Below are 15311 nucleotides of genomic sequence, written 5' to 3'. Positions count from 1 at the left end.
GTACATATGAAGACCATTCGCTAGCCTAATTAGGGTTTCTTGTGTCAAGCAAAATGAGAAAAGCAGAAGGCAGTGCTAGGGCTAACCTAACCTTCCTTGACACACACGCTAAAGTCTTTCTTTATATCTGTTCCTACTACAACACAGTAACCTAACCGTGCAGATAAATGTGCTACTAACAAACAAACGGCCAATGAGATAGTCAACAGTAACACATTACTCTCAACAACAGTTACCTTAAATGAACCAGTTGTAACAGTTTATTAAACCAGTTAAACGAAACTAGCAGCAATACCGAACAGGGAAAAGCTTGAAATGATTCTGAATTTAAAATAGGGGGTCTGCTAATGATCGTAATCTATAACTTCATCGCTTAGTACAGGGTCTCTATCCCTGTGCTATAATCAACTTGCATCAGAATAGATAACAAAGTAAATATTTCTTTCTTAAACTCAGTTTGAAGCAACTAAACAGAATGCAAGTTTAACTACACTGGCTCTGAAGGAGCCTTTGCATTGCTTCATTAACTAACTAGCCTAGTACATGAGGACCCTTAAACTTTCATGGTTTGAAGAAACATGCTCATTAACAAAATCGCACCAGTATGTAAGAGAAATCGTAAGCCCAAAATCGAAAAAAATCGCCAGCCATTGCCAGAACAGTTTTTTTTTTCTCTTCCGAACCATGTTATTTGGTTAGGCATCGTTAGACTGGTTCCTCTACAGTTGCCTGCCTGCCTGGTATGATTCAACATGTACAGTACATACCACTGTGTCCTCAGAGCACAAACATCACGACCACCACATCAGGGTCACATCCCACAGGAGTTATTTGTTTGGTTTTTCTGTTTTCACACTTTTCATTATTTTCATTATTTTGTTTTACAGTTTTTTAATTTTGTTTAATTTCTTTATTGTTTTTCATTTTTTGTTATATTGTTACACACATTTTATTCACATATGCATGAGATTGTAAATGCAAACATTTGAAAAATAACCATAAATACTTAATAACGTGCAGAAAATAGCAGGAAACATGAACATGATAAAAACAAATCAAATAATTCCGAAATTTCTGATAGTAAAGTATAGAATTAGTTCATATTAGTCAGATAAACTTACGAAATGACCACATTATATGCAATAGCTTACTTAAAAGCTCACTATATCGCAAGCTGAACGATTCATACAACAAATAATAAACAAATGAAAAGCAAACACTGTGCTGTTTTCTCGTATCCTAAAATTCTTGTGATTGTTATCTAAAGTATACAGTAGCAAAAATTGAGTGTTAAGAAACAGCTACTATAAAAGCTCACGTGAATAATTTTGGCGTGAAATGTTACAACAGCCAGTCCAAATGAGATATGATTATGACTGGCTTAAATAAGCAAGGGAACTGCGGAAAAATGTATGCACAGCAAAATCCTATCAACTTTCCAATTACGTGCGAAAATTGACAGTCTTAAGTTTCTTTTGACCGAAAATAAATTTTCTACGGGATAGCATAGGAGATTTTGAAGAAAACGTAATAAAGCATTTTCCATTGGTTAGAAACGAGACGAACTTTTTCTGACAGTAATTTTTATAGCAATCTTTGGATTAGTTTAATTTTAAATGTTGTCATTGATAAAGCTTTAAATGCTCAATCAAATGGTACATAATTGTCAGCTACATCAGTGTTTTCACTCACTCTCCATGCTCGAGTCGTTTCACTTAATGTGAGACAACCGAAGGACACAAGCTTCTGATGCTTACATCAGTCATTTTTACGTTTTTACTCAGTGTCCGAGTTTGAGAGGTTTCATTTGTATACTTATTCAGTCTTCTCGGTTACAGATGAATCCTGACTAGTTTTGCCAATCTCTTTGGAGAAAAATAAGGCACCTTATTTCAAGGAAAGTTGATTGAAAAGTATATTTCTAAAAATGAAGTATTTTCAAAATTAAGATATTTCTTTACTGGCGTTAAGTTCGGATATTTCGTTGGTTTTGAATGGTTTGTGACTGACAGTACACAGTAAATTTACGTTGAAATTATTGAACAATCACTTTTTTATTTACATTTATTGAAACTTTTTCTCTCTGTTTCCGCTGGTTTGCACCAATCACCAATCATCCTTTTTCAGTAAACGCTAAGGTGGTGTGAACATAAAGCACATCAGATAAATTTTTTTTAATTGACCTAATCACTTGCTTTCAAACATATACTGCCACTTGTTGGAAGCCTGTTTTGCGAGAAATACTTCTTAATTTTCTTTGAATTTCCTTAATTAATATAGATTCAGAATATGAATCCTGTGCAGATACTTTAAATCGTTTGTGTTTGCCTTGAGGATCATTTTCTATCCAGTAGTATGGTTTATTCCATCCTTACGCCACTGAGATTTTCGGAATTCTGGTGCAAACACAATGTTCACTATTTAGGAAACGCCTCTTCATAAACATGCATAAGAACCGAACTAATAATTACTTAATGGTGCTCAATAAAAGTCAGACATCGAAATGACAATGACGGTGACGACCAGACTGTATTCAACAATGAACGTTTAACACTGGCCAAACGATGTAATGTTCGCACTCAAAACAGAATACATTGTTTTCCAATAATAGACTGAATTGATTCTTTTTATTCAGTTGTTCCTATCACTACATCATCATCCTGTGAACATACATTTTGTTACTGAATGATATCTACTCAGTTTTTCGGAGTTACAAAGATTGAAGTGCATAGCTATAATGAAAGTTGTCAGTGAATGATATATATATATACATATATATATATATATATATATATATATATATATATATATATATATAGGGTGCATCAAAAAAATGTATACACACTTTGAAGCGTCATAGAAAATTTATTTCCTGTTCTACAACTCTAAATTTCTGGAAATGGAAAGCTTAAAGTCCAATTGGAAAAATATATGTAGTTTGCAAATGTGACTAATGTTCAAACTGGTGGCCTTCAGCATCAATACATTTCTGAGTACGAGTCATCACTGATTCTGTACATCGTACCAAAGTGCCCAATGAGATTTATGGACACACCACCTGAATCTTATTCCAAAGTGTGTCCAGGTTACGTCGTTTGCGTTTGTGCACCTCATCTTTTACTGTGCCTTATAAGAAGAAATCCAGCGGTGTGAGGTCTGGAGAGCGTGCAGGAAATTCGATTGGTCTCCTGCGTCCTATTCACTGGCCTGGCACATTGTGATCCAGGTATGCTCGTACGTCCCTATGATAGTGCGGCGGGGCGCCATCTTGTTGGAAATAAAACTCATAATTACCGTACAATGCACAAATGGCAGGGAATATGGAGTCAGCAAGCATTGTTAGGTACATTTCTCCAGTAACAGTACCTTCAAAGCAGAATGGCCCAATGAGTCTCCTTGCAGACAAACCACACCACACATTTACACCAGGCAAATTCACAGCCTTTTCAACTGTAATGTGAGGATTATCTTCAGCCCAGTACACACAATTGTGCCTATTGACAGTTCTATTGAGTTTGAATTGGGCTTCATCCGACCAGATTATGCTACCAATAAATCCCGTTCACGTCTCACCATCTCCTGAACCCATTCACAAAATTCTAACCTTCGATCTGGATCGTCGTCACTTAGCTGTTGCACCAGCCTTGGAATGTACACACGAGACTTGCCTTTCTTCAGAATGCGTAACACACTACTAGCACTTACATTACTCTCACGTGTCGCTTGCCTTGAAGATTTTTGAGGCGAACGCTGAAACAGTTCCAAGGCCACAGTTGTGGAATCATCACTTGTAGCTGTACGAGGTCGCCCTGATCGACCTTAATGCACATCACACACTGTCCCACGGATATCGAATTTGTCTCGTAGACGTGTAATTGTTAACCTTGAAGGTGGTGCTCTACCAGACTCACTTCTCCACTGCCTTCGAACCGCAGCAACATTCTAAAACTTCCAGTACCACTTAATTATATGCTTCCGCCCTTCAAAGCCCAAACGCACATTCGCCATGTTGCAGTTACTTCCTTGCCACTGCTGCCACCTGTTGAACAAACATAACATTACCTTCTCAGAGATATTTAACCTTGTAGAATGCTTCGACCATAGATACTAGTAGACTGGCCTTCCTGTGCAGAAGCTATAAGGCTGGTGTGGCTCCAACATAAACCACGTGACTGTTGGCAAAACGTTGCCGGATTTCAAATCAGCGGTCTGCCATTTTATGTTTGTATCGTGTTTTACCGACATTCCTCAAGTGACTGCCAAACGCTACGAAGAAAAATTACTTTTTTATTTGCGAAAAATTATGTCAGAACTACATTTGACCTGGATTTGTTCACAGTACCACTTATAAAATCTAACAAATACATCGAACGCGTTTCTGGTGGGCAGCGGGACGAAATTACTATAAACCATCAATTGAAGTAAAATGTCATTAAAATTCTTTTAATCAGTAAGAGTGGGCTCGTGTCAAAACTTTGGACATTAGATTCGCCGCGTTTTGAGCACTAGTCACTTATAAAAGAAAATGGGATATGGGAATTATGTCAGCTATAGCTGCCAAAATTGTCGACTTTAGGAGCAGGTCCATTTTAGAGTATCAATTTTAGATGCACTTCAAAGGTTCAGTTCCTACTATTTTTACAACAGTTTAAACTATCAGTTTTTCAAAAAGATGATATTTTAGATGAAAGGCGAGACTCTGAAGTTCCAGAAAATAATTTTGGAGCCTACATTTATTTAATAGTATTAGAAGCTAGAAAAAAAATTCACTTCTTGTGTCGACTATAGGTGCTCTTACCTTATTATAATCTCACTTGTATATACAAAAAAGCGCGTATGTGCAGATGGCTCAAAGTTTTTACGTTTCAGGGCCTGTATCCAAAGCTGCCTTCGGTTTTCATCCTTAGGGAACTTATGAGTAGGATTGAGAAACAGTTATACTTACTTCTGTAATCGAATTATCGCAGATACTTTCCAAATTGTAATTTGAGTCTGACTTTACAGGCATCACTTTCAACACTTTAATTTACGTGATACTCTATTTCAAGTGTAAAAAACATATAAAAGTCACTTCAGCAGATTTCAATAAACCCATCTGCACTATCATAGAATCACTTACACGCGAAATGTAATCCCATTTCCCCCGACAAAACGCTGAGTACAGCCATAAGCGCAACACGAAAGAACCATGTTTTGCCATCATTCACGTGAATTTAGCCCAGAGATGTTGGAACCACGAAAATGACGCCAGAGCCAGTCTATTATATTTATGGTCGAAGGTAGAGTGGGAAATAAATTGTCTATGACAGTTCAAAGTGTGTATACATTTTTTTTGACGCACCATATATATATATATGGTGTCCCAGCTGTCTTGTCCACCCAAATTTCTCTGGAACAATAACAGCTATTGGAAAACGACTTTCACCGGTATCAATGTAGGGCTGGGGCCCATGAATGTGCATATTTGGAAACATTCTAAAACGAAAGCAGATGTGTTTTTTAACACGAACGTATGTTTTTTTTAATCGTTCTCCTATACTTTTTCTTCAGCAATCCATGGCATGACAAAGCACATACACAATGGCGTTGATTGCATCGCAATATTCCCATTACATCCCGAGATATTGAGGCGCAAAGTTGACGCTTGAAGCACCCGACATGCGCTGCTAGCTCACGTCCTGAGGCTCAGGCGTGAACCCCATGCTGCCCGTAATCGCGATGTGATTGACTTGTGTAATCACATCTGCATACTTATCAAGAGGGATACTTACTTGTCAATGACATCGCGATTACGGGCAGCATGAGGTTCACGCCTGAACCTCAGGAACTTGCGCTAGCACCGCATGTCGGGTGTTTCAAGCGTCAACGTCGCGTCTCAATACCTCGGGATGTAACGGGAATATTGCGATGCAATCAACGCCATTGTGTATGTGCTTTGTCATTCTATGGATTGCTGAAGCAAAAATATAGGAGGTCCATTTAAAAAAACATAAGTTTGTGTTAAAAACACATATGATTTCGTTTTAGAATGTTTCCAAATATGTACATTCATGGGCCCCAGCCCTACATTGATACCGGTGAACGTCGTTTTCCAATAGCCGTTATTGTTCCAGAGATATTATATATGTCTAATGATGGGGTATGAACAAATAACGGAACATTAGTTTTCGTATTGAGCTCACTTTTTTTCGAATATGAACATAATAAAGAAATTTTACACAATGAATAAATTATTCTTAAGCATGAAATGTAAAGGTTTAAATGTCCGAACATATACACTCCTGGAAATTGAAATAAGAACACCGTGAATTCATTGTCCCACGAAGGGGAAACTTTATTGACACATTCCTGGGGTCAGATACATCACATGATCACACTGACAGAACCACAGGCACATAGACACAGGCAACAGAGCATGCAGAATGTCGGCACTAGTACAGTGTATATCCACCTTTCGCAGCAATGCAGGCTCCTATTCTCCCATGGAGACGATCGTAGAGATGCTGGATGTAGTCCTGTGGAACGGCTTGCCATGCCATTTCCACCTGGCGCCTCAGTTGGACCAGCGTACGTGCTGGACGTGCAGACCGCGTGAGACGACGCTTCATCCAGGCCCAAACATGCTCAATGGGGGACAGATCCGGAGATCTTGCTGGCCAGGGTAGTTGACTTACACCTTCTAGAGCACGTTGGGTGGCACGGGATACATGCGGGCGTGCATTGTCCTGTTGGAACAGCAAGTTCCCTTGCCGGTCTAGGAATGGTAGAACGAAGGGTTCGATGACGGTTTGGATGTACCGTGCACTATTCAGTGTCCCCTCGACGATCACCAGAGGTGTACGGCCAGTGTAGGAGATCGCTCCCCACACCATGATGCCGGGTGTTGGCCCTGTGTGCCTCGGTCGTATGCATTCCTGATTGTGGCGCTCACCTGCACGGTGCCAAACACGCATACGACCATCATTGGCACCAATGCAGAAGCGACTCTCATCGCTGAAGACGACACGTCTCCATTCGTCCCTCCATTCACGCCTGTCGCGACACCACTGGAGGCGGGTTGCACGACGTTGGGGCGTGAGCGGAAGACGGCCTAACAGTGTGCGGGACCGTAGCCCAGCTTCATGGAGACGGTTGCGAATGGTCCTCGCCGATACCCCAGGAGCAACAGTGTCCCTAATTTGTTGGGAAGTGGCGGTGCGGTCCCCTACGGCACTGCGTAGGATCCTACGGTCTTGGCGTGCATCCGTGCGTCGCTGCGGTCCGGTCCCAGGTCGACGGGCACGTGCACCTTCCGCCGACCACTGGCGACAACATCGATGTACTGTGGAGACCTCACGCCCCACGTGTTGAGCAATTCGGCGGTACGTCCACCCGGCCTCCCGCATGCCCACTATACGCCCTCGCTCAGTCCGTCAACTGCACATACGGTTCACGTCCACGCTGTCGCGGCATGCTACCAGTGTTAAAGACTGCGATGGAGCTCCGTATGCCACGGCAAACTGGCTGACACTGACGGCGGCGGTGCACAAATGCTGCGCAGCTAGCGCCATTCGACGGCCAACACCGCGGTTCCTGGTGTGTCCGCTGTGCCGTGCGTGTGATCATTGCTTGTACAGCCCTCTCGCAGTGTCCGGAGCAAGTATGTGGGTCTGACACACCGGTGTCAATGTGTTCTTTTTTCCACTTTACAGGAGTGTAAATGAAGTCTTCACTGTGTTTTCTCTATGTACTTAGCTGACACATTTAATATTGTTGTAAAACTGATCAGTGGACATATATTGTACTACTACTACCGTGATTAGTACATATAGGAGACTTGTACTTTTTTTGTGACAGGTGGTTCCCCGAGTCTCCACGCTGGCTGGCGTGCAGGGGTCGCGAGCAGGAGGCGCTGGCCGTTGTGCGTCGCATAGCAGCCACCAACGGCTCCACGGTGCCCCCGTTCGCCTTGCAGGTGATCCAGACTGTGGGCAAGAGCAAGAAAGACAGGAGGGGCTTCCTCGGCATCTTCTCCAGCTGGAGCGTCTTCAGGAACACAGTGATCCTCATCATTGCCAGGTGACTCACAGAATAACTTTAAGACTCGTCTTTGTTCTACTAGAAACTAGAAGCTTATGGCTAGCACACGTTATCTGTAGTTTCTCCAGTTTGCTGTTTCAAGAGAAGCGCTATAGTGTCATGAAACATATGAAACCTTCCCTATTTCCTTGCACTCTACTCAGGGTCAAAGATGACCAAAACTATGTTATGTCACATGACAACTTATAACTTAAGTGCTGCACATGTGGCGGTGGAAAGCAAAGCTTACATGTATGAGAGACGTGTGATGTGAACAGCAAAGAGGTTAATTTGGAATGCAATGGTGTTAGTTACCATAATGATCACCAATAATAATCAATACAGCGGAATGCTTTTCAAATAAGTGCAGTAAAAACTTGCACTGATCGCAACAAGTATTTTTCACTACCAGAATTATTTAGACATATGCACATAATATCGCTTACAACATAAAATTCTATTATTATCATAGAAACTGAATTTCAATTAAAATCACTTTGAATTTGAACTGATTGTCTGCAGTAGTAGTGCAATACTGTATGAGCAACTATCGTTATTGCTGTGATTTTTACAATAATCACACGGTTGAAAATAAACTGTAAATTTCATCAAAGTTCACTCCTACTGACTATTACTTTCACTCATGTCTTTTTATGGTGAAAGGAAAGACCCCGGTAATGGTTAATGACATCTACATGGTTACTCTGAAATTCACGCTTAAGTTCCTGGCAGAGGGTTCATCGAGCCATTTTCATTCTACTTCTCTACCATTCCACTCTCGAATGGCGCATGGGTAGAAGGAACACCTAAATCTTTCCGTCCGACTTCTGAATTGTCTCATTTTATTATGATGATCATTTCTCCCTACGTAGGTGGGTGTCAACAAAATATTTTCGCATTCGGAAGAGAAAGTTGGTGATTGAAATTTCGTAAATAGATGTCGCCGCAAAGAAAACCGCCTTTGCTTCAGTGACTGCCACCCCAACTTGAGTATCACATCAGTGACACTCTCGCCCCTATTGCGCGATAACACGAAACGAGCTGCCCTTCTTTGCACTTTTTCGATGTCCTCCATCAGTCCTACTTGGTAGGGATCCCACACCACGCAGAAATATTCCAGCAGAGGACGGACAAGTGTAATGTAGGCTGTCTCTTTAGTAGGTTTGTCGCGTCTTCTGAGTATTCTGCCAACAAAACGCAGTCTTTGTTTCGCCTTCCCCACAATATTATCTATGTGGTCTTTCCCATTTAAGTTGGTTGTAATTGTAATTCCTAGGTATTTAGTCGTATTGACAGCTCTTAGATTTGTGTGATTTATCGTATATCCAGAACTTATCGGATTTCTTTTAGTACCCATGTGGATGACCCAGCACTTTTCTTTGTTTAGTGTCAATTGCCACTTTTCGCCAATTGCCACTCAGGTCAATGAAGTTTCTCTCCACAAGTTCGTTCTTTGACTAAACATAGTATAATGTTCCAAAAAGTTACTAAGACGCTAGAGTGCCTATTACACAGCTACAAACTACTGCTGGATGTCACTTTGTGATGCGTTGCTTGGGGTGCGTGATAGTGATTATTATGAGGTCCATTATTGGCAACAGGCTCTTCTTGAGTAGCGAGCAGTCTGAAAAAATTCGGCCCACACGATATTCTTCATTACTTTCGAAATCTACTTGTGAACATATACTGTGCACACATACCTGCTCGACCACATATAATTTGCCTTGTCACATATTACAACACCATTTTCGACGCAGAACACTCTTCCATTTGCACGTCAACACGTACATCTGTTCCACACTTCAAATGCTTCCGAACTACTTCTCTGCCTTCGCTTTTGCGACTGCGTGCACTCGCGCCAACGATGTTATTTTTACACAAAATTTTACACAAAAGATATTCTGTGTGCTTCATACAATAAAAGCTTCCCTGACATGGCCAAAGTATTAACAATGATCTGACACGAATAATTCATACGTGTCCTATCAAAATACATTACATTTGCATAAACACTAATTACAAACGAAATTCATCAAAAAATGTATTTACAAAAAAAGGTCATGAACTCCACAAATCAAGGAGCTGAAATATACATCTACAGCTACATCTACATCCATACTCCGCAAGCCACCTGACGGTGTGTGGCGGAGGGTACCTTGTGTACCTCTATCGGTTCTCCTTTCTATTCCATTCTCGTGTTGTTCGTGGAAAAAAAGGATTGTCGGTATGCCTCTGTGTGGCCTATAATCTCTCTGATTTTATCCTCATGGTCTCTTCGCGAGATATACGTAGGAGGGAGCAATATACTGCTTGACTCTTCGGTGAAGGTATGTTCTCGAAACTTCAACAAAAGCCCGTACCGAGCTACTGAGCGTCTCTCCTGCAGAGTCTTCCACTGGAGTTTATCTATGATTTCCGTAACGCTTTCACGATTGCTAAATGATCCTGTAACGAAGCGCGCTGCTCTCCGTTGGATCTTCTCTATCTCTTCTATCAACCCTATCTGGTACGGATCCCACACTGCTGAGCAGTATTCAAGCAGCGGGCGAACAAGTGTACTGTAACCTGCTTCCTTTGTTTTCGGATTGCATTTCCTTAGGATTCTTCCAATGAATCTCAGTCTGGCATCTGCTTTACCGACGATGAACTTTATATGATCATTCCATTTTAAATCACTCCTAATGCGTACTCCCAGATAATTTATGGAATTAACTGCTTCCAGTTGCTGACCTGCTATTTTGTAGCTAAATGATAAGGGATCTATCTTTCTATGTATTCGCAGCACATTACACTTGTCTACATTGAGATTCAATTGCCATTCCCTGCAACATGCGTCAATTCGTTGCACAACCTCCTGCATTTCAGTACAATTTTCCATTGTTACAACATCATCTGCAAAAAGCCTCAGTGAACTTCCGATGTTATCCACAAGGTCATTTATATATATTGTGAATAGCAACGGTCCTACGACACTCCCCTGCGGCACACCTGAAATCACTCTTACTTCGGAAGACTTCTCTCCATTGAGAATGAGATGCTGCGTTCTGTTTTCTAGGAACTCTTCAATCCAATCACACAATTGGTCTGATAGTCCATATGCTCTTACTTTGTTCATTAAACGACTGTGGGGAACTGTGTCGAACACCTTGCGGAAGTCAAGAAACACGGTATCTTCACACGACCGTCTTTTTCGAAACCCATGCTGATTCCTACAGAGTAGATTTCTAGTTTCCAGAAAAGTCATTACACTCGAACATAATTCGTGTTCCAAAATTGTACAACTCATCGACGTTAGAGATATATGTATATAGTTCTGCACATCTGTTCGACGTCCCTTCTTGAAAACGGGGATGACCTATGCCGTTTTCCAATCCTTTGGAACGCTACGCTTTTGTAGAGACCTACGGTACATCGCTGCAAGAAGGGGGGCAAGTTCCTTCGCGTACTCTGTGTAAAATCGAACTGGTATCCCATCAGTTCCAGCGGCCTTTCCTCTTTTGAGCGATTTTAATTGTTTCTCTCTCCCTCTGTCGTCTATTTCGATATCTACTATTTTGTCATCTGTGCGACAATCTAGAGAAGGAACTACAGTTCAGTCTTCCTCTGTGAAACAGCTTTGGAAAAAGAGATTTGGTACTTCGGCCTTTAGTCTGTCACCCTCTATTTCAGTGCCATTTTGGCCACAGAGTGTCTGGACATTTTGTTTTGATCCACCTACCGCATTGACATAAGACGGAATTTTCGTAGGACTTTCTGACAAGTCAGTACATAGAACGGGTTGTAGTGTTACATGTACTCCTAACAGAACCCGTTAGATAGGCTGGCACGCATCTCCCACGGTCAGTGGTGACTGACAGAAAATGTGCAACCGCTCAACGTCTGTTTTAATGTTCGCTACTGATCTATCACGACGTCATTTTGCTACCGGGATTCTGTGGTGGAGTGGTAACAACCTCAGGTCGTCCATCCATCCGTGGCTGCAGAGGTGGAGCATCACCTATATCGCGACAGTCCGTCCGGCCACCTCTGGCGCCATTGTTACCTACAGAAGGGAAACACCTACCACCCTCCCAACTCACTCACGCCAGTCTGTCTCTCGATCTCAGTGAATACCCTGAAGTGGGAGTGTCCCGCTCACCTTGTGACGTCAGTTCCCGTTCTCACTCCCCCCACTCCACCGTCCTCCAGTTGGAGACCGACACCTGTACAGGTGGTAAAGAATGTGGCGCGCCATGGAGGAATCGAATACTACCAGTGTGGACGATTGTGGAGCGAGTAGGGAACAGGAACTCTTACCTGGTGCTAGCCCTTGAAATGGGCCTAAATTTCTTTTCGATTTACTCGTCTGGGGTGTAAGAGACAGTCACCATCACCCAATGTCCTACACGGTACTTGGGTGACTTCGCATTTCGTTGTACCAAACAGACCTCCTCCTCTACGTCCCTCACGTGTACCTTTTGCACTTGGGCCACTTTTTTTGTAAGGTCTCCACAAAACTGCGCACTGATGATCGGTTTTTATCTCCAATGGTTTGCTCAAATGGTTATGGTATCTCACGGTTGTGCACTATCTCGTATGTTGAGAACTTCATGTGCCTTCAAAGTGTACGCTGTCACTATGTAAGGCACCAGAGTACCGCAGTGATTAGGGGGACACGATTACTCAGAATCTGTTCTATTGTTCACGTGCTACATCACGTCTTGTCGATGTGTCCATTGCCAGTACTGGTGGGCTTATGTCACATTGTTGTTCGACAGGCTCAGTGCCTGGTCAACACACGACCATGCGCTTCTTTTACAAACTAAATTTCACTGTGTGACTGGTACCACAATGCAAGGTCCGAGACTGACATCTTTATGCACGCACGACCTTCCATGCACAAGTTAGTGTTGCGAATACTTGGCAGTCTACATCAGTAGCTCGCACATTTTGCCACTCATGTGCCTTAGCAGGTCGATGAGTCACCTCAAAATGAGTCACCTCAAAATCAAACTACAACTCGTGTGTTTAGTATTTCATTGAGTGTCACTTCTTTATCAACTTTCTGGTAAGTAATTTCTTACATCCAGATAAATTCTTATGTCACCATGACTGTGGCAGCGTTGGACTTCTTATCCTACTACGTGTATTCATGCTAAAACGTGCTGTAGTACTCAGAGAGGCGGCACGGTTATTGGTAAGAAGCAGTTAAGAGAATTTTAACATAATTTAGATATTTTCTTCAACACACTTTAAATTTGAATCAGTGTTATATTTGAACTAAAAAAGTATTAAAGAGATAGAGAAGTTCTTTTACTTCAGACTGTAGCCTTTTCAAATCAAAAAGTCAAATGTGTGTGTAATCTTAACTGCTGCGGTCATGAGTCCCTAAGCTTATACACTACTTAACCTAAATTATCCTGAGGACAAACACACACACCCATGCCCGAGAGAGGACTCGAACCTCCGCCAGGACCACTTTTCAAACGGAACAAAAAGATGGCAGCAGACAAAGATGACTACTACGCTTTTGTAGGAAAAAAAAGGAAAGGTTCGTATTTGAAATGCATTCGAGGGATATTTACTTACAGAGGGCATTAAGAAGTCATGATATTCTTGAGACTCATTGATAGGAGCGGCATACACAGTAACGCTTACCAGTTTTGCTACAGCAACTCGTAGTCGACGCCGCGTGTGTGTGGCCTAAACTCTGGCGTACGTCTATACCACAGTCTCATGGTGTGACAGAATTCATAGCAATGCTGAACTCTACAAGTTCCAAAAGAAATCCGTTGGAATTCGATTACTCGATAAATAGTACAATTCTCAAGGCTGTCAATTCAACTAAGTACCTGGGTGTTAAAATTACGAACAACTTCAGTTGGAAGGACCACATAGACAATATTGTCGGGAAGGCGAGCCAAAGGTTGCGTTTCATTGGCAGGACACTTAGAAGATGCAACAAGTCCACTAAAGAGACAGCTTACACTACACTCATTCGTCCTCTGTTAGAATATTGCTGCGCGGTGTGGGATCCTTACCAGGTGGGATTGACGGAGGACATCGAAAGGGTGCAAAAAAGGGCAGCTCGTTTTGTATTATCGCTTTATAGGGGAGAGAGTGTGGCAGATATGATACACGAGTTGGGATGGAAGTCATTACAGCATAGACGTTTTTCGTCGCGGCGAGACCTTTTTACGAAATTTCAGTCACCAACTTTCTCTTCCGAATGCGAAAATATTTTGTTGAGCCCAACCTACATAGGTAGGAATGATCATCAAAATAAAATAAGAGAAATCAGAGCTCGAACAGAAAGGTTTAGGTGTTCGTTTTTCCCGCTCGCTGTTCGGGAGTGGAATAGTAGAGAGATAGTATGATTGTGGTTCGATGAACCCTCTGCCAAGCACTTAAATGTGAATTGCAGAGTAGTCATGTAGATGTAGATATACCAGTCTGACAGACAAGGTAGTGGAGTTCGGAGCATACTGTTCAGAGCATGGCTGCACTATGTTACGCCAGTGTTCACATTAACAGAGAACGAATAAGCCACCATATACGAACAAGAAAGGAATGAGACATGACGGAGCAACAAATGAGAGGGAGCAGATGTCTTCATCCATTTTATAGCCTTGCTAGTGCGCTTCCACACCTAAAAGCAACCCAGCAGCTCTTTTACTCACACGATGTGTTGAGTGCTATGGACAAGGGATTTCAAGCTGATTCCGTATTTCTAGATTTCCAGAAGGCTTTTGACACAGTACCTCACAAGCGGCTTGTAATCAAACTGCGTGCTTATGGATTATCGTCTCAGTTATGTGACTGGATTCGTGATTTCCTGTCCGAGAGGTTACAGTTCGTAATAACTGACGGAAATTCATAGAGCAAAACATAAGTTATTTCTGGCATTCCCCGAGGTAGTGTTATAAGCCCTCTGCTGGTCCTTATCTATATGAACGATTTAGGAGACAATCTGAGCAGCCCTCTTAGGTTGTTTGCAGATGATGCTGTCGTTTATCGTCTAGTAAAGTCATCAGAAAATCAAATCACATTTAAAAACGATTTAGATCTGTATGGTGCGAAAATTAGCAGTTAAATAATGAAAAGTATGAGGTCATCCACATGAGTGGTAAAATGAATCTGTTAAACTTGGGTTACACAATAAATCAATCAAATCTAAAGACCGTAAATTCAACTAAATACCTACGAATTACAATTACGAACAACTTAAACTGGAAATAACACATATAAAATGTCAGGTGAAGACGAACCAAAGA

At 41.8% G+C, this 15311-nt stretch overlaps 1 protein-coding gene across 1 annotated transcript in view; it reads left to right on the top strand.

The window, feature by feature from the left end:
- The window catches only part of LOC126355870 (solute carrier family 22 member 7-like), a 160689-nt gene that overhangs the window by 120585 nt on the left and 24793 nt on the right, over nt 1-15311 (top strand). The window contains exon 6 of the mRNA XM_050006370.1: nt 7837-8058. Coding sequence (XP_049862327.1) covers nt 7837-8058 — 222 coding nt within the window. The remainder of the gene's footprint in view (nt 1-7836; nt 8059-15311) is intronic.

The sequence above is a fragment of the Schistocerca gregaria genome, chromosome 3 (genome assembly GCF_023897955.1).
Source record: "Schistocerca gregaria isolate iqSchGreg1 chromosome 3, iqSchGreg1.2, whole genome shotgun sequence".
Lineage (NCBI taxonomy): Eukaryota > Metazoa > Arthropoda > Insecta > Orthoptera > Acrididae > Schistocerca > Schistocerca gregaria.
The sequence above is the reverse complement of the archived record's forward strand: the minus strand, read 5'-3'. Positions and strand labels throughout refer to the sequence as shown.